At 31.8% G+C, this 18,596-nt stretch overlaps 1 protein-coding gene across 1 annotated transcript; it reads left to right on the top strand.

Moving 5' to 3' along the window:
- The first annotated feature begins 1,400 nt into the window (after positions 1–1,400).
- LOC111284311 (uncharacterized) lies at positions 1,401–3,123 on the top strand. Its single transcript, XM_022873019.1, has 3 exons — positions 1,401–2,189; positions 2,388–2,927; positions 3,025–3,123. The coding sequence occupies exons 1-3, from the start codon at positions 1,401–1,403 to the stop codon at positions 3,121–3,123; spliced, it is 1,428 nt and encodes a 475-aa protein (XP_022728754.1).
- Positions 3,124–18,596: the final 15,473 nt, after the last annotated feature.

Genomic DNA, 18,596 nt, shown 5'->3' with positions numbered 1-18,596 from the left:
CAACAAAGAACACAAAAACTCCAAAACAATAAAGAAATAACATCAAGACCAACATAGAGTTGACATCATTGTTCTGTATTTTGTGTCACCTTCCTTCTTGCATTTCTAATCTTATTTAATGTTGCCTCAACCACCAAAATAAAGTTCTAGAAATAAGAAAAGAAAGCATATAAAATAATCTAAAAAACCAAACATATGTCATGTTGACTCAGCCAACAAAACAAACTTCAACAATAAAAAAAAAAAAAAGCATAAAAAATCATTAAAAAAATGGGACAAATGTCAATCTCAAGATCTTTTGGGATCCTTTTAATTTATAGATGCATATATTTCTTTTTTTTTTTTTTTTTGGAAGGATTACCACTTTGCCATCCATTCTTTGGTTTACACTTGCTTTTTCCTTCCTAACAAACTACATGGCAAACTTAGTATAATGAGAAAAAAATGTATGAAATGATTATTTACTGTAGCCTATATTCTTTTTATTTAAATTTATTTAAAACATTGTAACTACTTTATGTACAATCTTAACTTATCAATGAAAGTTCATCTTTCTTTAGCAAAATTTTTTTTATATATGATTTATTATTTTAATAAAATAATTACATGATATAAATATGATAGATATCTTTCAATAATATGATTATGTGATATAATTTAAATAAAAAAATAATACAGTGATTCTTTTTCCTAGTTTTGTGGGCAAAACAGTCAAAAAGTGAATAGTTTTCCCTTTGAAACGCTCTTAATTGGCGTGGATGCTGTAGATACCATGGAGCAAATCACCACTTTCTTTTTTACTTTAAAATTCTCTCTCTTTTGACAATGTCAATGCGCAAAGCCCTCCCCACGTCGTGTGAAAAACTTGAAAAATGAAACCTCAACTTTCTATATTCAATCTAACAAAATACATTCAATTTTTCTAAGCTAGCAGAAGAAAAATAGAGCATTTTTCTTCTTTTCCATACATACCAGAAAGAAGAACAAATGTACGTCCATTTTTGTATTAAATAAGAAATGACCTTCCTTCAGTATACTTCTTTTCCAATCATGTAACTCCTATTTTGTTTATTTCATTTTTGTTGTTATCAAGATTTACAAGTGAATCCCAGTGAATTGAAGAAAATCTAGAACTTCCCTCATTACCATAACCCAGATTGTGAATATAAACCCATGAAGCCCTATTTTCTAGAATTGTAACAGCAAAATTTGGTTGCAGCTCAGCCTACTTAACCAATACCTGGCTCTACTAATTTCCTCATCAAAATTCTGGAGAGTGCAATTCCTTTATTCTAGAGGATCTTAATTACTCTTTTTTTCCACCCCAATACTCCATCCCATATTAAATTTCTTTCAAGCCTTGATAATTTGTTGTGAAAAGTACCAGCAATTCCAATCCAATGAAGCCAAAATTTCGGAATCCTTCTTTTGTAAATTTTGGCAAATTCCTAGCTATTTCGGGGCTATCTCTTTTGTTTTTCTATACATTCTTCTACAACCCTCCCTGTAATAAATGTTGTGATCTTTCCTCACCCGTTGAGATCAAATGGTCGAATTCATCTAAAAATACTGTTGATTACCCTACCAACATTAGCCACATTAAATTCGTTTTGATCGGCAGCTTGAAAACATGGAAGCAAAGAAGACCATACATTGAAGCCTGGTGGAGACCAAATGAAACTAGGGGAAATATCTTTATGGATTCACCTCCCTCCAAAGAATTTCTACCATGGCCTCAAACTGTTCCTCCTTTTCAGCTCAATGAAGATGCCACTAAGCTACCGGTATACCCTAAGCTCGCAAACCCAATTGAAGCACGAATATTCCGTTCTGTTTTGGATTCATTTAGACTAGGAGATAACGAAGATGTGAGATGGTTTGTTATGGCAGATGATGACACTATCTTTTTTGTGGATAATTTAGTTCAAGTATTAGCAAAGTATGATCATACTAAGCGATATTATGTTGGAATGTATTCGGAGGCTGTCATATCCAACTTTCTTTTCTCCTTTGATATGGCGTACGGAGGAGGTGGATACGCTCTGAGTTATTCCCTAGTGGAAGAACTAGCGCCATTGATGGATGATTGCCTTGAGAGATATCCGTTCATGCATACCAGTGATCATCTATCATCCTCTTGTTTGTCTGACTTGGGGGTTGGTCTAACCGTTGAAAGGGGTATTCATCAGGTAATTCATTCTACTTTCTAAAATTTTAGTCTGAAACAAAATTGTAATTGTAAACCATAGTTTGATAGCATAATATATAGTCATTAATGTCTGTCTAATAAAAACGAGATTAAACATCTTCAAATGATCTCCCCATTTATATGAATAACAAAATCATAAAACGAAACATTTGATGACAAGCTGAAAGATTTACTGCAGATTGATCTACTTGGTGATATATCAGGCATGCTATCATCTCATCCGCAGTCTCCTATTGTTACACTTCACCATTTTGACAACATAGACCCACTCTTCCCTTACAAGAACCGCATCGAATCAATAAATCATCTCATGAAAGCTGCAGAAGTCGATCAACCACGTTTGGTACAACAAACGATCTGCTATCATAGGCCAACCAACTGGTCTGTCTCGGTCTCGTGGGGTTACTCGGCTCATATATATGAAAATATCATCCCTCGGAGTGTTCTAAGGAAACCCATTGAGACATTTGCACCCTGGAAGAATGGTCCGCCTCCAGTGTACATGTTCAACACCAGGTTGCCTACAAACGATTCATGTCAAGCTCCGCATGTATTCTTCATGGAATCCGTCAGGAAAATCAAAGGGAATGCCTTGGTTCTTACTACCTATAGACGAAAAGCACCACGTCGACTGCGACCTTGTTTCTACACAGGAAATCACTCTGCAGATCGCATCAGCAGAATTCGAGTTTTTTCTAATGCAACAGTGCGCATGGAGGTTGGTATTACCATCTTTAGCTTGCATTAATTTAATTTATTTATTTTTTACAATTCATAAGTAAATTCTTTAAATGATGTCCTTATTTATTTTTCAGCCTGGAAGCATAAAATGCTGCAGTGTTAAATATATGGGTGGCATGAATGTTGTGAACATCAAGTTAAGGGATTGTAGGAAGGGTGAAGTAATTGCGTAAGTTGGTGAATATTAATTTTTTCCTTACTACTCTGTAAAGATTTGTTTTGGTTCCCAAGTATAGAATGTTGGAATTTCAAATTTCATTTTAAAGGTTTCAAACTCTAATTTTTTAAGATGGAAATGAATGTAATTTAAGAGACGAAATAAAGCTTTCTTCATTTCTCTATCTCAAATTCTAATGACTTCAATGTACAATAAGAAAGGGTAACATACACCAATAGTCAACCAACTATATAAGTTTTTTTTTTTTTTTTAAATGATCATCAAATTATTAATTTTTTTTATTCAATCACTAACATTTTATTAAATATTTCTTTATCATCCAACTATTAATTTCTAACAAAATCCTGATTGAATATACCACGTATAATTCAATGACAACATGGCATGTCCATGCCATAAAAACTGCCACATGGCTAAAGATGACATGTTCCTTGTTTTTTCTTGACCAAGACACTTCATTCCACACTTAATACAAATATCAAAATTTGAAACCATTTCCCATTTTTCCTTCCATCCTATCTCTCTATAATCTTCAACCATCAACTCTTTCTCTAAAATTTCAAACGCACTATATGTACATTCAAAATAAATCTAAAAGTCAGTGTGCTATGGGCATTTAGTGGTCAAAAAGGCATTGTGGTCTTTTCCCCTTATTAGAGGTTACCAATAGACAACCAATGGCATTTCATACATTTGAATTGACCTAACATGTTCAATGCCATATCAACTCGGCCACGTCACTGTTATCCCCCCTGGTCCCTTGCTTCTTACCTATAAATATGGACATCCATGTACTATATTTTCAAGTTCTATCTTGTTCTAATTCCTTACTTTTCTCTCATTTCAACTTTCCTTATCCTAATCTCTAACTTATGCATTAGAGTACAAACGCAAGGAACACTCCCTACTTTTGCACCTAACCACTCTATTTTTTTCCTTATCTTTCTAGGAAGACCCCAAAGTCAAAGCTCAATACAAATATTTGACGTGTCAAGTAGAGACCTTTCTATTCATTGGTTGAACCTGAAATTATGTCGCCCAGGAAGAGAGCTATGAAGAAAAGAGAGATGCCTGTCCCGACCAAAACATAAACACATAGCAGCCAACACACAGACCAACCTACCCCACAACAGGCCAATCTAACCATGAAAAAATTTCAAGTCTTAACTGAACAAATACAAGCTCTAAAACAAATGTTAGACACTATAATCTCACCCAAGCTTAAAAAACGCCTAATCTAGCCACCTCTAGTCAACAAGCTATAGAAAGGCAACCAAATTACAAGGAAATATAAGTTTTTTTAGCCTCCTAGGAAGAAGAACATGATGTTCCTTCTGCCTATCATTACGCTAGCCACAATTCAACACACGTCACAACCCAAAAATTAAAACAAATCGACCTGGAACCCCAACTGAGTAGAGACCTCAAAACTCAGATACAAGCTATGGAAAAAGAGCTATAGGGGAAGGTAGTTGCTCTTGAGGATGAGCTCAAATTCTTGAAAATCTCACTCTTCACTGAAGAGATTGACCATGCTATGCTTCCAAAGGGATTCAAAATGCCAATCTTGGAAACTTACAATCGTATATCTGACCCCTTTGATCATTTGGAGCTTTATAAACTAATATAATGATGTAACATGTAGATGAAACTTTAATGTACAAAGGTCTAGCTACCACCCTTAAGGGCATGGCTTAGTCTTGGTACAATAGTTTTAAACTGAGGTCAATCACAACATTTAAAGAGCTCAGCCACCCTTTTCTGTCCCATTTGTAAGGAGTAGAAAAACAAAAAAAATGACTTTGAGCCTAATGTCAATCCATCAAGGTAGAAATGAATCTTTAAAATACTATGTTATACGTTTTAACATAAAAACTCTACAAGTGAAAAACCTAAAGTAGACGACCGCTGTAGCTACCCTAATAAGTGGACTCGGTGATAAAGAGTACCACCGTAAACTAACCTTATCCTTGGAGCCACAAAAAACACTAGTCGACATCTTACTTCTGATCGAGAAATATATAAATGCTGAAGCTATGATGAGAAACAATCGAGGTGAGAGAGGTTCATCATCCTACATCGACAACTGAGGTAAAAAAGGCTCATCCCCTTCTTCAATTATAAAAAAAGCAAAGATTTCTATAACTTTTTCCCAAGAGAATGATGACATAGAGCTATGAGCCCCATTAAAGAAAGAAACTATTAAATACTTCTCAAGAGAGGATTCTAATGCAAATTCAAAAGAATCCAAAGCTCAAATGGCCAAATCCACTAAGGCAAAACACAAGAAAAGATTTGACCAAAAGATGCACATTCCATAGAGATATAGGCCACAACATCGATGACTATGTCAATCTAAAAAATGAAATTGAAGCTTTGATTAAGAGAGGTTACCTAGGAAGGTTTGTAGATTGATGAAGACAAGAGCATAATAGGTCAGACTATAAAAGAGATCATGGAGAACCCACAAAGGATAAAAAAGGTAATCAAAGAAAAATAAGAGATGGCAACAGGATGAAGGACGGGCTGCTGATAATAGACCAATTGTCGAGGTAATCAATGTGATTACTAGGGGAAGCTCCACTTTCGTTAAGAGAAAGTTTGACTAGAGTATAGTCATAGCCATCGATTTCTAAGCGAAGAAAGAAAAAGACTAGAAAAATGAATAGATCTTATTTAGTTTGAAAGATTTAAAAATAATCCAATACCCCCATGACAACGCCATAGTGATCATGACTATGGTATACAATTATGTGGTCAAGAGGATCTTATTTGATAATGAAAGCTAAATCGATGTCCTGTATCATGCCACCATAAAAAAGATGAGAATCAAGAAAGATTAACTACAACCAATCACTATAACTTTGATCAAATTTGAAAATTAATATGTACCAAGCAAAGGGACTATTAAATTATCAATCTCGCTGGGAATAAAAACGAGGACAATAATATCAGTCATAAAATTCATGGTCATAGATATCCCATATGCCTATAATATGATATTGGGCCCACCTATTTAGTTTGTTATGCTATTCAAAGGCTCAGTTTCCCATTTTAAAGTAAAGTTCTCAATCCCTCATAGGGTTGGAGAGGTGAGGGGAGACTAGTCTATGGCATGACAATATTATGTCATAACGATGAAAGAAAGGACTGGAAAGCAAATTGACAATTTGACTGAGACCATGAAGATTGAAAAAGATAAAAAAGTAATAATGACTGAAAAGAAGCAAGAAAGCAAGGGTAAACACCCATAGCAATAGAAAACCAACCTAAAAGAAAAGTGCTCTCAAGCCACTCTAAGCTCTTAAGCTCCTTATTAACAGAAAACCATACTTTTAATAATTTTTGAAACTTTTGAACAGATTCTACAAGTGACCGAGCTTTTAAGTCGGCACAAACATATACATGTCAATAGGACCAAACTAACACACTGGCCAAAGAAAGAAATTGAAATGAAAATACACTTTTTGTTCAACTTTATATTCTCATTGCTTATCATTTGACTAACAACATACTAACTACCACATCAGGATCTATCCCTACGAGAAAGGGTCCTCACTGAATTAAGCAAAAAGAAATAATTGACCAAAAACTGAGGTAGATAAGAACCAACCTGAACCAATAGAAGACCCTGTGTCTATACCATTATGGAAGAGCACCTTAAAATTATATATGCAAATCAAAATTAAACTTGAATACAAAAAGCAATAAATCCAACTCTTGAGAAATAATGCTAACCTATTTGCCTAAACATAGTGTAATATGCCATGATTAACCTTGAGGTAATGGTCTATAGGTTACACACTAATCCAAACATGAAACCAGTCCAATAAAAGAAAAAGACTTTTGCCCTAGAAAGGTAAAAGGTTATTGAGAAGGAGGTTGGTAAGCTACTACAAATAAGTTTCATCTAAAACGTCTATTATTTTGAATAGATAGCTAACATGTCAAGAAGCACAGTGAAAAGTGAAGAATATGCATTGACTTTACCAACCTTAACGAAGCCTGTCCAAAGAATAGTTTTTCTTTTCTCAACATAGATTAACTGGTGAACAATAGCACCAAACACAATCTTTTAATTTTATGAATGTCTACTTTAGCTACAACCAGATCAAAATATTGAAAAAAGATGAGAAAAAAATAGCCTTCATCACTGAAAAAGGCATCTATTATTACAAAGTCATGTCATTTGACTTGAAAAATGTAGAAACGACCTACTAAAAATTGGTCAATAAGGTTTTCAAGAATCAAATCGATTTAAACACAAAAATATACGAGGATGACATGATAGTGAAGAGTAAAAGCCTAGCCAAGCACCAAAAAAACTTAGATAAGGCTTTCAATACCTTGAAAAAATATAACATGAGGCTTAATCTGAGCAAATATTTTTCTAGGGTTACATTAAAAAGTTTTTTGGCTATACGATTAATAAAAAAGGGATAGAGGTGAACCCAAAAAAGGTTTAAACCATCTTAGATATGAAAGCATTAACTTTAATAAAGGAGATACAAAGGTTAACCAAAAGAATAACTGCTCTAAACAGGTTCATGTCCAAGTTGATAGAACGATGTTTGCCATTTTTCAAGATCTTCAAGAACATTTTCATCTTCAAATAGACCCCTCAATGCTAAAAATTTTTTAATGAGCTTAAAGAGTTCTTTTTCTCTCCATCTATCTTTTCTAAACTAAGGTTTAATGAGACATTGTACTTGTATTTGGCCACCACCGACCAAGCAATCAACTTAATTTTGATCCAAAAAAAAAGAAAAAAGGTATAGGTCAATTTATTTTGTAAGTAAAATACTGACAAGATCAGAGATAAACTATGCTAGGATAGAAAGCTGGCCTATGCAGTCATCATGTCAACTAAGAAACTCAGACCATATTTTCAAGCTCATACAATTCATATATTAACGACTAACCATTTAGGGAAGTTTTACAAACACTAGAGCTATCAGGTAGATTAATCAAATGGGTAGTAAAACTTAGTGAATTTGACCTATATATGCCTTTTAGGTTAAACCTAAAATATCAAGAACTGACAGACTTTATCATAGAATTCACGTCAGCTCAAACTGATGAACAACCTAAGAAGAACAAAGAAGTTAAGAAAAAGAAAATATGAAAATTTTTTATTGACAGATCGGTTACTAGCCATAATAGTGGGCTAATTTTATCTTGATCATCCTAAAAAGACTATAATATCAATAAACCTTTAAATTCATTTCCATGGCATCTAACAATGAGGTCAAGTATAAGGCATTAATAATATATCTAAGATTGACAGTCGAGCTAAATGTAAAGCATATAATTGTTTATAGTGATTTTGAATTAATAGTTGGCCAGATAAACGATGAGTTCGAAACTAAAGAAGAAAAAATTTGAAAATACTTGGACAAAGCACTTACCCTTATTATTGCCTTCTACAAAGCTGAAGTGAGAAAAATATTGAGGTTTGAAAATATGCTGGCAAACTCCTTGTCCAAGCTGGCCTTAAGAATGATAACGATTATTCAGGCCAAGTCCTAGTGGAAAAATTGGCGTAAAAAATTATTGAAAGAGAAACTGGTCAAAAAGATCAAGGAAAAAAAGACTTTAATGACCTTGATCAAGACATACCTAACCATAAGAGAGCTACCTAAAAACAAGGTCCAAGTTAAAACCTTGATAAGGTAGCCTCCTCGATACACCATAATCAATGGGTAGCTATATAGGAAATCTATCAACCTACCCTACCTAAGGTGCATGGATGACGAGCAAACTATATTCTAAGGGAAATCTATGAAGGGATATGTGGAAATCATCTCTACTGTTGGCTTACAAGATACTTGGCAGGGCTACTATTGGCTCACTATTAAAAAAAATGTAACCAACCAAATGACAAGATGTGAAAAATGCCAAAGATTCACCCATGTACAACATTTTTCATCAACCAAACTCACTACTATCATCAACCCTTGGCTCTTTATGCAATAGGGAATGGACATCTTCAAACTATTAACCCCAACCATAAGGCAGAAAAAATTTTTCCTAGTAGTAGACTACTTTAAAAATGGTTTAAAGTCGAGGCCTTAGCCAATACAATGAAAGCCTAGGTTAAAAAATTTGTATAGAAGGATATAGTTTGTAGGTTTAGCCCACATCGGTCTATAATAAAGAATAACGATAAATAATTTAAAAATTTAAAATTCAAGGAATGATGTTCCAACTTTCACATTGATTTAATATTCACATCAGTCACCCACCCTCAATTTAATAGCCAAGCTGATATGGCCAACATGACAATATTGTAGGCCTTAAAAAAGAAATTGGAGTAGGTTAAGCGCAAATAGATTGATGAGCTCCCTAGAGTACTATAAGTACTGAGGATGACCATAAAAGTCCCCATGAAAGAAACCTTTTTTCACCTAGCATTTGGGATAGAATTTGTGGTACCTATTAAGATTTGCCTCTCGAGCTTAAGAGTTAAACTTAGTTTAGATAAGGGAAATGAAGAAGCCCTAAAGACCAATGGTTAAAGAACAAATAAACATGGCTCTATCTCGGATAGTAGCTTATCAACATAGAGTATCCAACTACTATAGTAAGAGAGTCTAACATAAGAACATTAAGAACGATGACTTGATACTTAGAAAGATCGAAGCCTCAAGAGTTGATGGCTAAGGTGGTAAGCTAGTGCCAACCTAGGACGAACCCTATGTGGTTAAGAAAGTCATCCATGATGTGACTTATAAATTACAAGACATGAATGGTAGTCCCATCCCAAGGATATAGAATGCAGATAATTTGAAAATGTACTACTAATAGCTCAAACAAAATTGAGCTCACACTTGTAACTCAAAAATCATTAAATAAAGTTATGATGATCATGTTTATTGTGAGTCTTAAACTTGGCCTTTGTTCGACCTAATCCAACCTCAACTAGGTCTGACCTAAGATTTGCAGTCAAATATGATTACATTTATTTTAACTCTTGAGCTTAGACTTTGACCAATCTAACGAAGTCTAACCTAAGACTTGATAATCAAAATAAATTCTCAAGTTAATTGAAAATATTCCTAAACATATGGTTGAATCTTAAGCTCACTCGAACTAAACTGAAACTTTAATATTGGTTTGTTAAATTATTTTATACCATTAAAGCTAAGTCCATTAAACTTAAACCATGCAATTATGTGATGAATTGTTATCTGAGCTTAAACTTGGATTCTTTTATTTAAATGTTAAAGAGTTAAAAGGGAAAAACAAATCAAGTAGATCAAACTAAGACTTGAATAAAAATTCCATCTTTAATTAGTCATTATAAGGTTAGTAAAAAAAATATATGATTTACAAAAGGAGTATAGTGATTTTCATTCATGGTCATTATAAAAATTTAACCTCACACTTAAAAACAATAATTTACAAAATCAACAAAAAAGAGCCTTTCAGGCATATTCTTAATCAACAGTAATAGCAGGACCCCTCTTCGACTTCAAGTGCTAAGGTAGCCTCAAGCTCAGTATCTATAATTGTATATTTATCCACTTCTTCTTTCCTCTCAAAGTGGTGTAGAAGAGACCTTAACTTTATATTGTTTAGGCTAATGTTAGAGAGGTCAAGGTTGAGGTTAGCATACTTGAATAGCACCTCATCTTTTGTAAGGTTAAAGGCATTAAGAACATTCTTCCTTGAAAAATCCATCTGAAGCTAAGTGAATTCTTCAGTGGCTTTGAACTCTAGAATGACCTCATCCCTATAGACCTACTTGGCCTTTTGCTTGATTTATTCTTTTTCCTTCACCTCAACCACCAATGAAGACCTTAACTTGACAATTTTAGCCTGAGCTTCACTAAGTTTAGCTCGACCTGTCCTTTCATGGATTCTATTGAGATCTTCTCTATCTTCATGCCCTTCAACTTAGCTATCAACTAGTCTATCTTTTTTTTCTGTTCGATCTCTTTTTTATGAGAGATGCTGAAGTTAAACCTAAAACTGGCTAGGGACTCTGTGCTCTTCTAATGTTTTTCACCCCAAATAGTTAGGTCTTTCTCAGCCTTGAGCGTGTGAGTCATTGCTATGTAGCGTGGTGCAAAGCTTGGCTAGCACAGGCAGTAGACTGAGGTGAAAGCTTTTGATAAATTGTAAATGTAAAGCTTAGACTTAGAAAAACAATAAAACTAACAATGGTAAGAGAAGAACCGAGCTAAAATGATACTTATTACTTTGAGGGACTGTGACTTTACAAAACTTTCTTACCATATCAGCACTCATCAGCGAGTTCTCATTGGGAATGTACTCTAAATTGGTGTATACTCTCTGCAAGTTAGGCCTTAGGACCTTGGCCTCAGGATTTTTTAAGGTGAAAAAAGAAGCCTCGGTCCTTAATTTTTTGGCTAAAAAAAAAGCTACTGTGGGAGCTCTCTATACACCATCATTTTATGCTTGCTTTCGGTGATGGCGACAAGCTAAGCTAAAGAGCTCGACTATTTTTTAATAAGGTTTATTGGTTTATTTCCCCTCAAGAAAAGGCACTGAGCTAAATCTTTTTATTTGAGCCTTTCTTGGGCCTCAATTCATAGGAGTAAAGAGAGAAGTCAAAATCCTTAACTGGATTGAAAGACATCCCAAAAAAAAAAGTTGAGAGTTACAAAAAAATGAAATAAGATCAAGACTTTACGAGGTTATCTTACACTTACCCCAGCACTTGGACTTGTTTACCACTTCGGATAAGGTTAGCTTATAAGCATCTATGACCAGCTCTCCTATTTAGGTATATTCCATTATTTTATCCTAATCTGTAAGGTTTAGGATGGAGAGAGCAACAAGTACATCAAGAAAATTTTTGGGCTTATTTATGATCTCCCTAGCCTCAAACTCATCATCATTTTTTTTTCTCTTTCTAGAGGTAAAGAAAGAGTAGCTTCTAGTTTTTTTATTAAGCTCAAGCAATCTGTGAACAATTTTTTATTGGGCCAAGCTAGAACGTACAACTACCTTTTATCACTAAGGTATTTTTTTATAAAAAAAAACTCCTTAAATAGAGAGAGGCTGAAAAAAATACCTAACTGTTGGTAAAGAATTATAAATCCTACTATAAATCAAAATAAGTTAGGGGTGAGTTGGGTAATTATTAAATTATAAGAATTAAAAATTTTAACAAACAAAAAATGTAAAGGGAATCTCAGATGGGCAACCATGAAATCCCAATACACCCAAAGCTTATTGTAAGGTTTATGATGGAGAGAGCAACAAGTACATCAAGAAAATTTTTGGGCTTATTTATGATCTCCCTAGCCTCAAACGCATCGTCCTTATTTTTTTTTCTCTTTTTAGAGGTAAAGAAAGAGCAGCTTCTGATTTTTTATTAAGCTCAAGCAATCTGTGAACAATTTTTGATTAGGCCAAGCTATAACGTAAAATTACCTTTTATCACTAAGGTATTTTTTTATAGAAAAGAACTCACTAAATAGAGAGAGGCGAAAAGAATACCTAACTGTTGGTAAAAAATTATAAATCCTACTATAAATCGAAATAAGTTAAGGGTGAGTTGGGTAATTATTAAATTATAAGAATTAAAAATTTTAACAAACAAAAACTGTAAAGGGAATCTCAGATAGGCAACCATGAAATCCCAATACACCCAAATCTTATAAGGCTCTAGCTTATTAATAACCCTATTTGACGTGCTTAGCACATTATATTATACCCTTCTTTAGAGAGAAAAAATTCATTTCCAAAGAACAAAGGTGATAAGCTAAACACATATTTGGACAATCCTTAAGATTAATCTTGCCCTTTAAGTTCTTCATCATATCTTTTAGGATCATATCTAGGGGAAAAAAGGTATAAATAGGAACCACAAGCAGCTCATCTAGTTCCAATGAGATCTCTTCCTCACCATCGCCTTCTTCAATAGGGGTTTTCTCTTTTGCTTACTCTTTTTTAAAACCCTCTTCATTGTCAAAGTTTTGCACCATTAGAAGACTGAAACTCCTGAGTAGAAGCAAGATTTCGAGTTTGAATAATGGTAGAGAGCACCATGACTTTAAAAAAAGATAAAAGATAAAGAGACTTTTTTTTAAAAAAAGAAAACATTAACAAGAGTTAACCAAGAAAGAAGAGAAAAAATAACAAGAGAATTAATAGGTTAAGAGCAGAGTGGGAAGAAGGCTAATGAGACTGAACCCTAAAGGGGGAACAACCAAAGAGGAAGAAAATTCACTCATAAAAGATGAACCGACTTAGAAGATTAAAAAAAAAGGATTCTCTAAATCAAAATCTATTTAAGTGCACAGCTTGTCCATATTTAAGACCAGTTCTTCTCCAGTCTAAGGATTCTCGTGAACTTTTCACTATTTTTCCTTGGATATTGGGTTAAGCTAATATGCTATTTTTTTGTAATGTTGACCTCTAATGACCAATGGGACTAGATCATCATCATCGTACATAAGCCAATCTCTCTTTAACTCTATCCTAAAGCTTTCTTCACCTCTAAAACTAATGCTAGAAAACATGATGAAAAAAATACATATCAAAGTAAAATGAAAGAATGGTTCAAAAGAAAAAAAATTGTAAGGTCCAGAAAGGCTAAAAAGCTCTTAGGTCAGAAAGTTTAGGTCAAATTAAGAGTAAAAAAGTAGAAAGGTAAAAAAATAAAGGTCTCAATAGCCCTTAATATAGTCGCATCCTAGATCAAATGAACAGCTTAGATTGTATCACATGTTCGGATGCCATTAAAGAGCATCTTTTCACCTTTTTCACTTTAAATTTTACCACCTAAACAATCTCTCTCCTCATTAAATGCGATCCTAACCACCTAAATTGGTCAAACTGACCAAATTGAACAAAACCCAGGTTGAATTGATTTGGTGTATTGACTGCTAGGTCATCTCCAAAGCAAAAACAATGATTCAAGTTCCTAAAAATGTTTAAGTTTTACATTGGCTGGACAAACTCTGTTAACTTTTCCAAACTCTCTCATCTTCACCTCAGACCACCTAAGACAAAGTTACTTCGGCAACCTTAAATAATCCATATACCTAATTTAAAGCACATGCATAAGATCATATTCATACCAAATTGGCACATACCAGGATAACCTAGATTGGCAAGTATAACCCTTTGATGCTTACCTACTACATTGGGTTCATAAATTTACAACCTCAGCCTAAGGAGGTCGGATCCATGGCAATCCTTTAAACAAACAAACACATACAAAATAATCACCTACCCAATAGTTTGATACTTAAACTGCTCAGTGGGGGGATAAAATGTTGGAGGCATTTAGTGGTAAAAAAAGGTATTATGGTTTTTTTACCCTTATTAAAGGTTACCAATAGATAATTAAGGGCATTTCAGATATTTGAGCTAACTTGATATATAAGATCAGCCTAACATATTCAATGCCACATCAATTTGGCCACATCACTATTATCCTCTACTAGCCCCTTACCTTTTACTTATAAATATGGATATTGAGGTACTATCTTTCCAAGTTCTATCTTATTCTAATTTTTTACTTTTCTCTTTTTTTGACCTCTATTATCTTAATCTCTAACTTATGCGTAAAAGTACAAATGTAAAGAATACTCCCTATCTTTACACCTAATCACTCTTTTTTTTTCTTTGTCTTTCCAAGAAGACCCCTAAGTCAAAGCTCAACATAAATACAGTGGTTAGCCATCATTTTAATCATTGTCTGTCATCATCAACCGCTGCTAGCCAACACTGATTTAGCTTTCAAATCCTACCAAAATGTTCTCCTTAACTTTATAATCCTTTATATTAAACATGAGTTCTTATAAAATTCCCTTAGCTTTACAGATTTATGCCATAAAATCAAGAACACTCACTATTGAAAATCTCTTTTAAACTATTTCAAATCTCATTAACACTAACTATATTCATATCCTACCTCAAACCTCATTCTTTTAATGGTTTTGATCTCTAAAAACCTTAAGAAAACTTTGAACCTAAAACCCTTACCTTCTTTCCCATCATCGTTCTTTGTTAATAACCAACATCTATTTTTTTCCTCTTGTTCTCTAGCTGATCGACCCTAAACACCAATAGAACCTTAAAACAAATCAACTTAAAGCATTCACAACAATTTTTTGTTACAATTTTCTTGAATGCTTGCATTTTAAATTTGCGTCTATTAATTGTTGTTTATTATGTTTCTACTATATAGCTGAGTTTTGCTTTTATGTATGATTCTCACTAGATTTTTTGATGAATAATTATTGATGCCCAGAATTTGCTATCAATGATTACTGTTATTATTGTTGAGAGAAATTGTATTTGAATGGTTTGTTTAGTGTTAATTGATTATATGGTTGTTTATGTTTGACTCTAAACTATTTGTTTAAATATTGAATTTAGTTTTCTTTGGAATTGTGTTTTTTTTTAATTGCTTTTTTCCAAATCGTTTTGATGGCTGTTGCTAGATTTAGAAAGAAAAACTAAAGAGAAAGCAAAGAGAATGGGATGAGAGAGAAAAGAAAATGGTCAATTGATATGGCACTTAACAATTGACATGGCTTGTCTAGTCAACATTCTATTAAAGACTAAAGGCTAGGTGACTAAAAAAAATTTACTCAAACGTTAATGGCTAAATCAAAACATTTAATAGTTTAGTAACTATTTTAAAAACATCCATATAGTTTGGTGACTATTAGTGTATTTTACCCAACAAGAAAATATATATAGTAACTTTTACATTTGTATAAGTGTTATACATTTTTTTTACCCTTTAATTAAAATTAAATTCATAACACTTATACTTAGCAATTTTGACCCAATATATATAGATCTCTCCTATAAATATATATATATATATAAGAGATCTATTTACACTAATGTAACTCTTGCATTTTTTTTCACTTGGATCAAAATTAAATCCTTAACTCATTTGAATCTAAATAATATTTTTAAATTTAGTAATTTTGATCCAATAGTCCAAAAAAGGTAAAAGTTACACTAGTGTAAATAGATCTCTCCTCTTATATATAAATATATATTTATATTGTATTTCTTTTTTTTACTAATTATAGTACAATTACTAATCAATACATTCAATATAAAAAATATAAACAAATTAACCATACAAATCAAAAATTCATTATCTATACTACCTTATATTAAAAGTATCCCTAAAGGATTTACATAATAACAGTGTCCAATATTTGAAATGCTTATTTTACCCTTTAATTCTAGCAAACTTCTTAAATACATGAATTTTGCTATTGCAGTTTTCTGAGCCCTATGTATAAGATCAAAGAGGGAGTATAATTGTTGCAGACATAACTTGAACTAAAATTAGAATAAAAAAAATAGGAAGAAAAATGCTTGTACGGTTATGTTTGTAAAAAAGAGAAAAATACCATCAAATCCTCAAACCAAAGAATATATAGGCTTGAATTATGTACTTAACTCTCTTGCAAAACTTTAGAAATTCAACCTAATCTAAACTATTTTCTATAACATATGAAAATAGTTAAGATTTAAGATGAAAGAGATTATACGATCATAATGTTATAGAAAAACATAGAGAGAGAGAGAGACAGATTGAGCAACTCAAATAAAAAGGACGATGGTGCATGTGAAACACATAATAAAGTTGTGAGTAGACGAAATGATGGTTCCATCTACAAACTACATGCCAAAATTAAAGGGTTTTTTTACATATATTGGAGCTAATCAGGTGGGAGGCTTTAATGAGGTAAAATCATAATCTTATAGAGTAAATGTTATGGTTTTTAATTTTAGAGAGATGATGAGAATGGTGCTCAAGAAGAAGTAATGAAAGGCTAGGGTTTTTAGATATTTTAAGTCAAGTAATTTAAGTTGTTACTTAAGTTTTAACTAATAAAAGAAAAAGAATGTGATGGGTAGGTAACAAAATAAATATAATGATAATGTGCAATGGCCATGGGTAAAGGGTTGACCTATTATAAGTAATTCAGCCCAATTCAAAAATTAAATATTTTATTTTATTTTATTTTTAAAAAATAATTTTAACTCATTAGAAATATATTTTTTTACTTTTATTTAGAAAGAAAGTAAAGTGAAAATAAAAGGAAAAAAAAAAGATTTTGGGCTATTTAACTGGCACTAAAACTATGTAGTTTCATAATGTACAATCCACACAAAATCCACAGACTATTCGAACTCCAATCAAACCATTTATAATTTTTTTATTTTTTTAATTATTTTGATTTATTTATTTTATTTTATTATTTTTGTAATATTTTTTTATTTTAGTTAGCTATTTATTTAAATTTTAAATTAGCATAGATTTTTATTAGTTAAAAAAATAATATTTTTAAATTTAAAATATAATAGCATATTGAAAATAAATAAAAATTATTCCAATAATGAAATTCTTAGAAATCACAAATGCTTCATTTTCTAAGAAATTTTTATTTCAATAATAATAATTAACATTTATTTTCATTCAAAAACAAAATGTAAAAAAATTTTGAAAACAATTGAAAATTATTTCAAAGTTGAAATTTTTAGAACTCATTAATGATTTATTTTCTTAAAAATCTTTAGATGAGAATTTTTTTTTCTAAATTTTATCCAAATGATGAAAAATTAAATTAACTTTAGTAATAACAAACATTTATTTTTAAAAATAGTAAAATAAAAATAAAAAATTTATCAACTTCCCACAATGTAGTGCAAAAAAACAAAATCCTAGTAAAATTGAATTGAAACCTTTATACAATATGAGTTAAGCTTAACATTTAAAAGTTTGAGGGCCTCTTCCATGTGCCTTCATTAAACCTTTCACATAAGTCATCAAATATATTTTTTGTTAATAATTGAAGTAATTATTTTTTTTCTTTCAACCATAACTCTTTGTATGCTTTCTTTCCTTTTTTATTTAAAAAAATTGAGTGCAAATGTTGGCTTTTTTTTTTCCATTTGGTCTTATTGGTTCTTAATTGAAAATGTTATTTTTATTATCCTCTTACACATCATTATATTTTTATGCAACAATTTTTATGTTATTTGATATTCAAATTTGGAGGTATCAAATTTAAACCTTAAAATTAGAAAGTGGATTTATGAAATGAAAAAACCTACCTCTCATCTTGGAATTTTAAAAAATAGAATTTAATAAGCATTTTTAAAGTAAAATCTCGAATACATCAAGTCAATGTGTAAAAGTATACAGTTAAAATTGTTCAGAAGAGAATTAAAACTAAATACATTTTGAGGATATCCTTAACCGTCATATAAAAAAATATGGATTATAGTTTCTACTTTTATTTTATCATATACTTTTTCATGATGATAAATTGTTAAAAGTTAAAGATAAAAATAAATGAAAATTCTATTTACAGCCAGAATTTTACCCAATCACATTTTTTATTATAACATTACCTTTAGAATCATTTGCTTTATTATCTTTAATAAAATTATTTTGTAACCCTTTAGTCACATTCAGTTATCTTGCCCACCTCAAATTGCAAGTTC

This window comes from Durio zibethinus, chromosome 6, assembly GCF_047325235.1.
Source record: "Durio zibethinus cultivar Kanyao isolate XHJ-2024 chromosome 6, ASM4732523v1, whole genome shotgun sequence".
In the NCBI taxonomy this organism is placed as follows: domain Eukaryota; kingdom Viridiplantae; phylum Streptophyta; class Magnoliopsida; order Malvales; family Malvaceae; genus Durio; species Durio zibethinus.
Note: the sequence above shows the minus strand (reverse complement) of the source record. Positions and strands in the feature narration are given on the sequence as shown.

Excerpts from the sequence above, each read along its gene's own strand:
- LOC111284311 (XM_022873019.1), top strand. The coding sequence starts at position 1,401 with ATGAAGCCAAAATTTCGGAATCCTTCTTTTGTAAATTTTGGCAAATTC. Across the intron at positions 2,190-2,387 it reads TTGAAAGGGGTATTCATCAG|ATTGATCTACTTGGTGATAT; the intron begins GTAATTCATTCT and ends GATTTACTGCAG. Across the intron at positions 2,928-3,024 it reads ATGCAACAGTGCGCATGGAG|CCTGGAAGCATAAAATGCTG; the intron begins GTTGGTATTACC and ends TTTATTTTTCAG.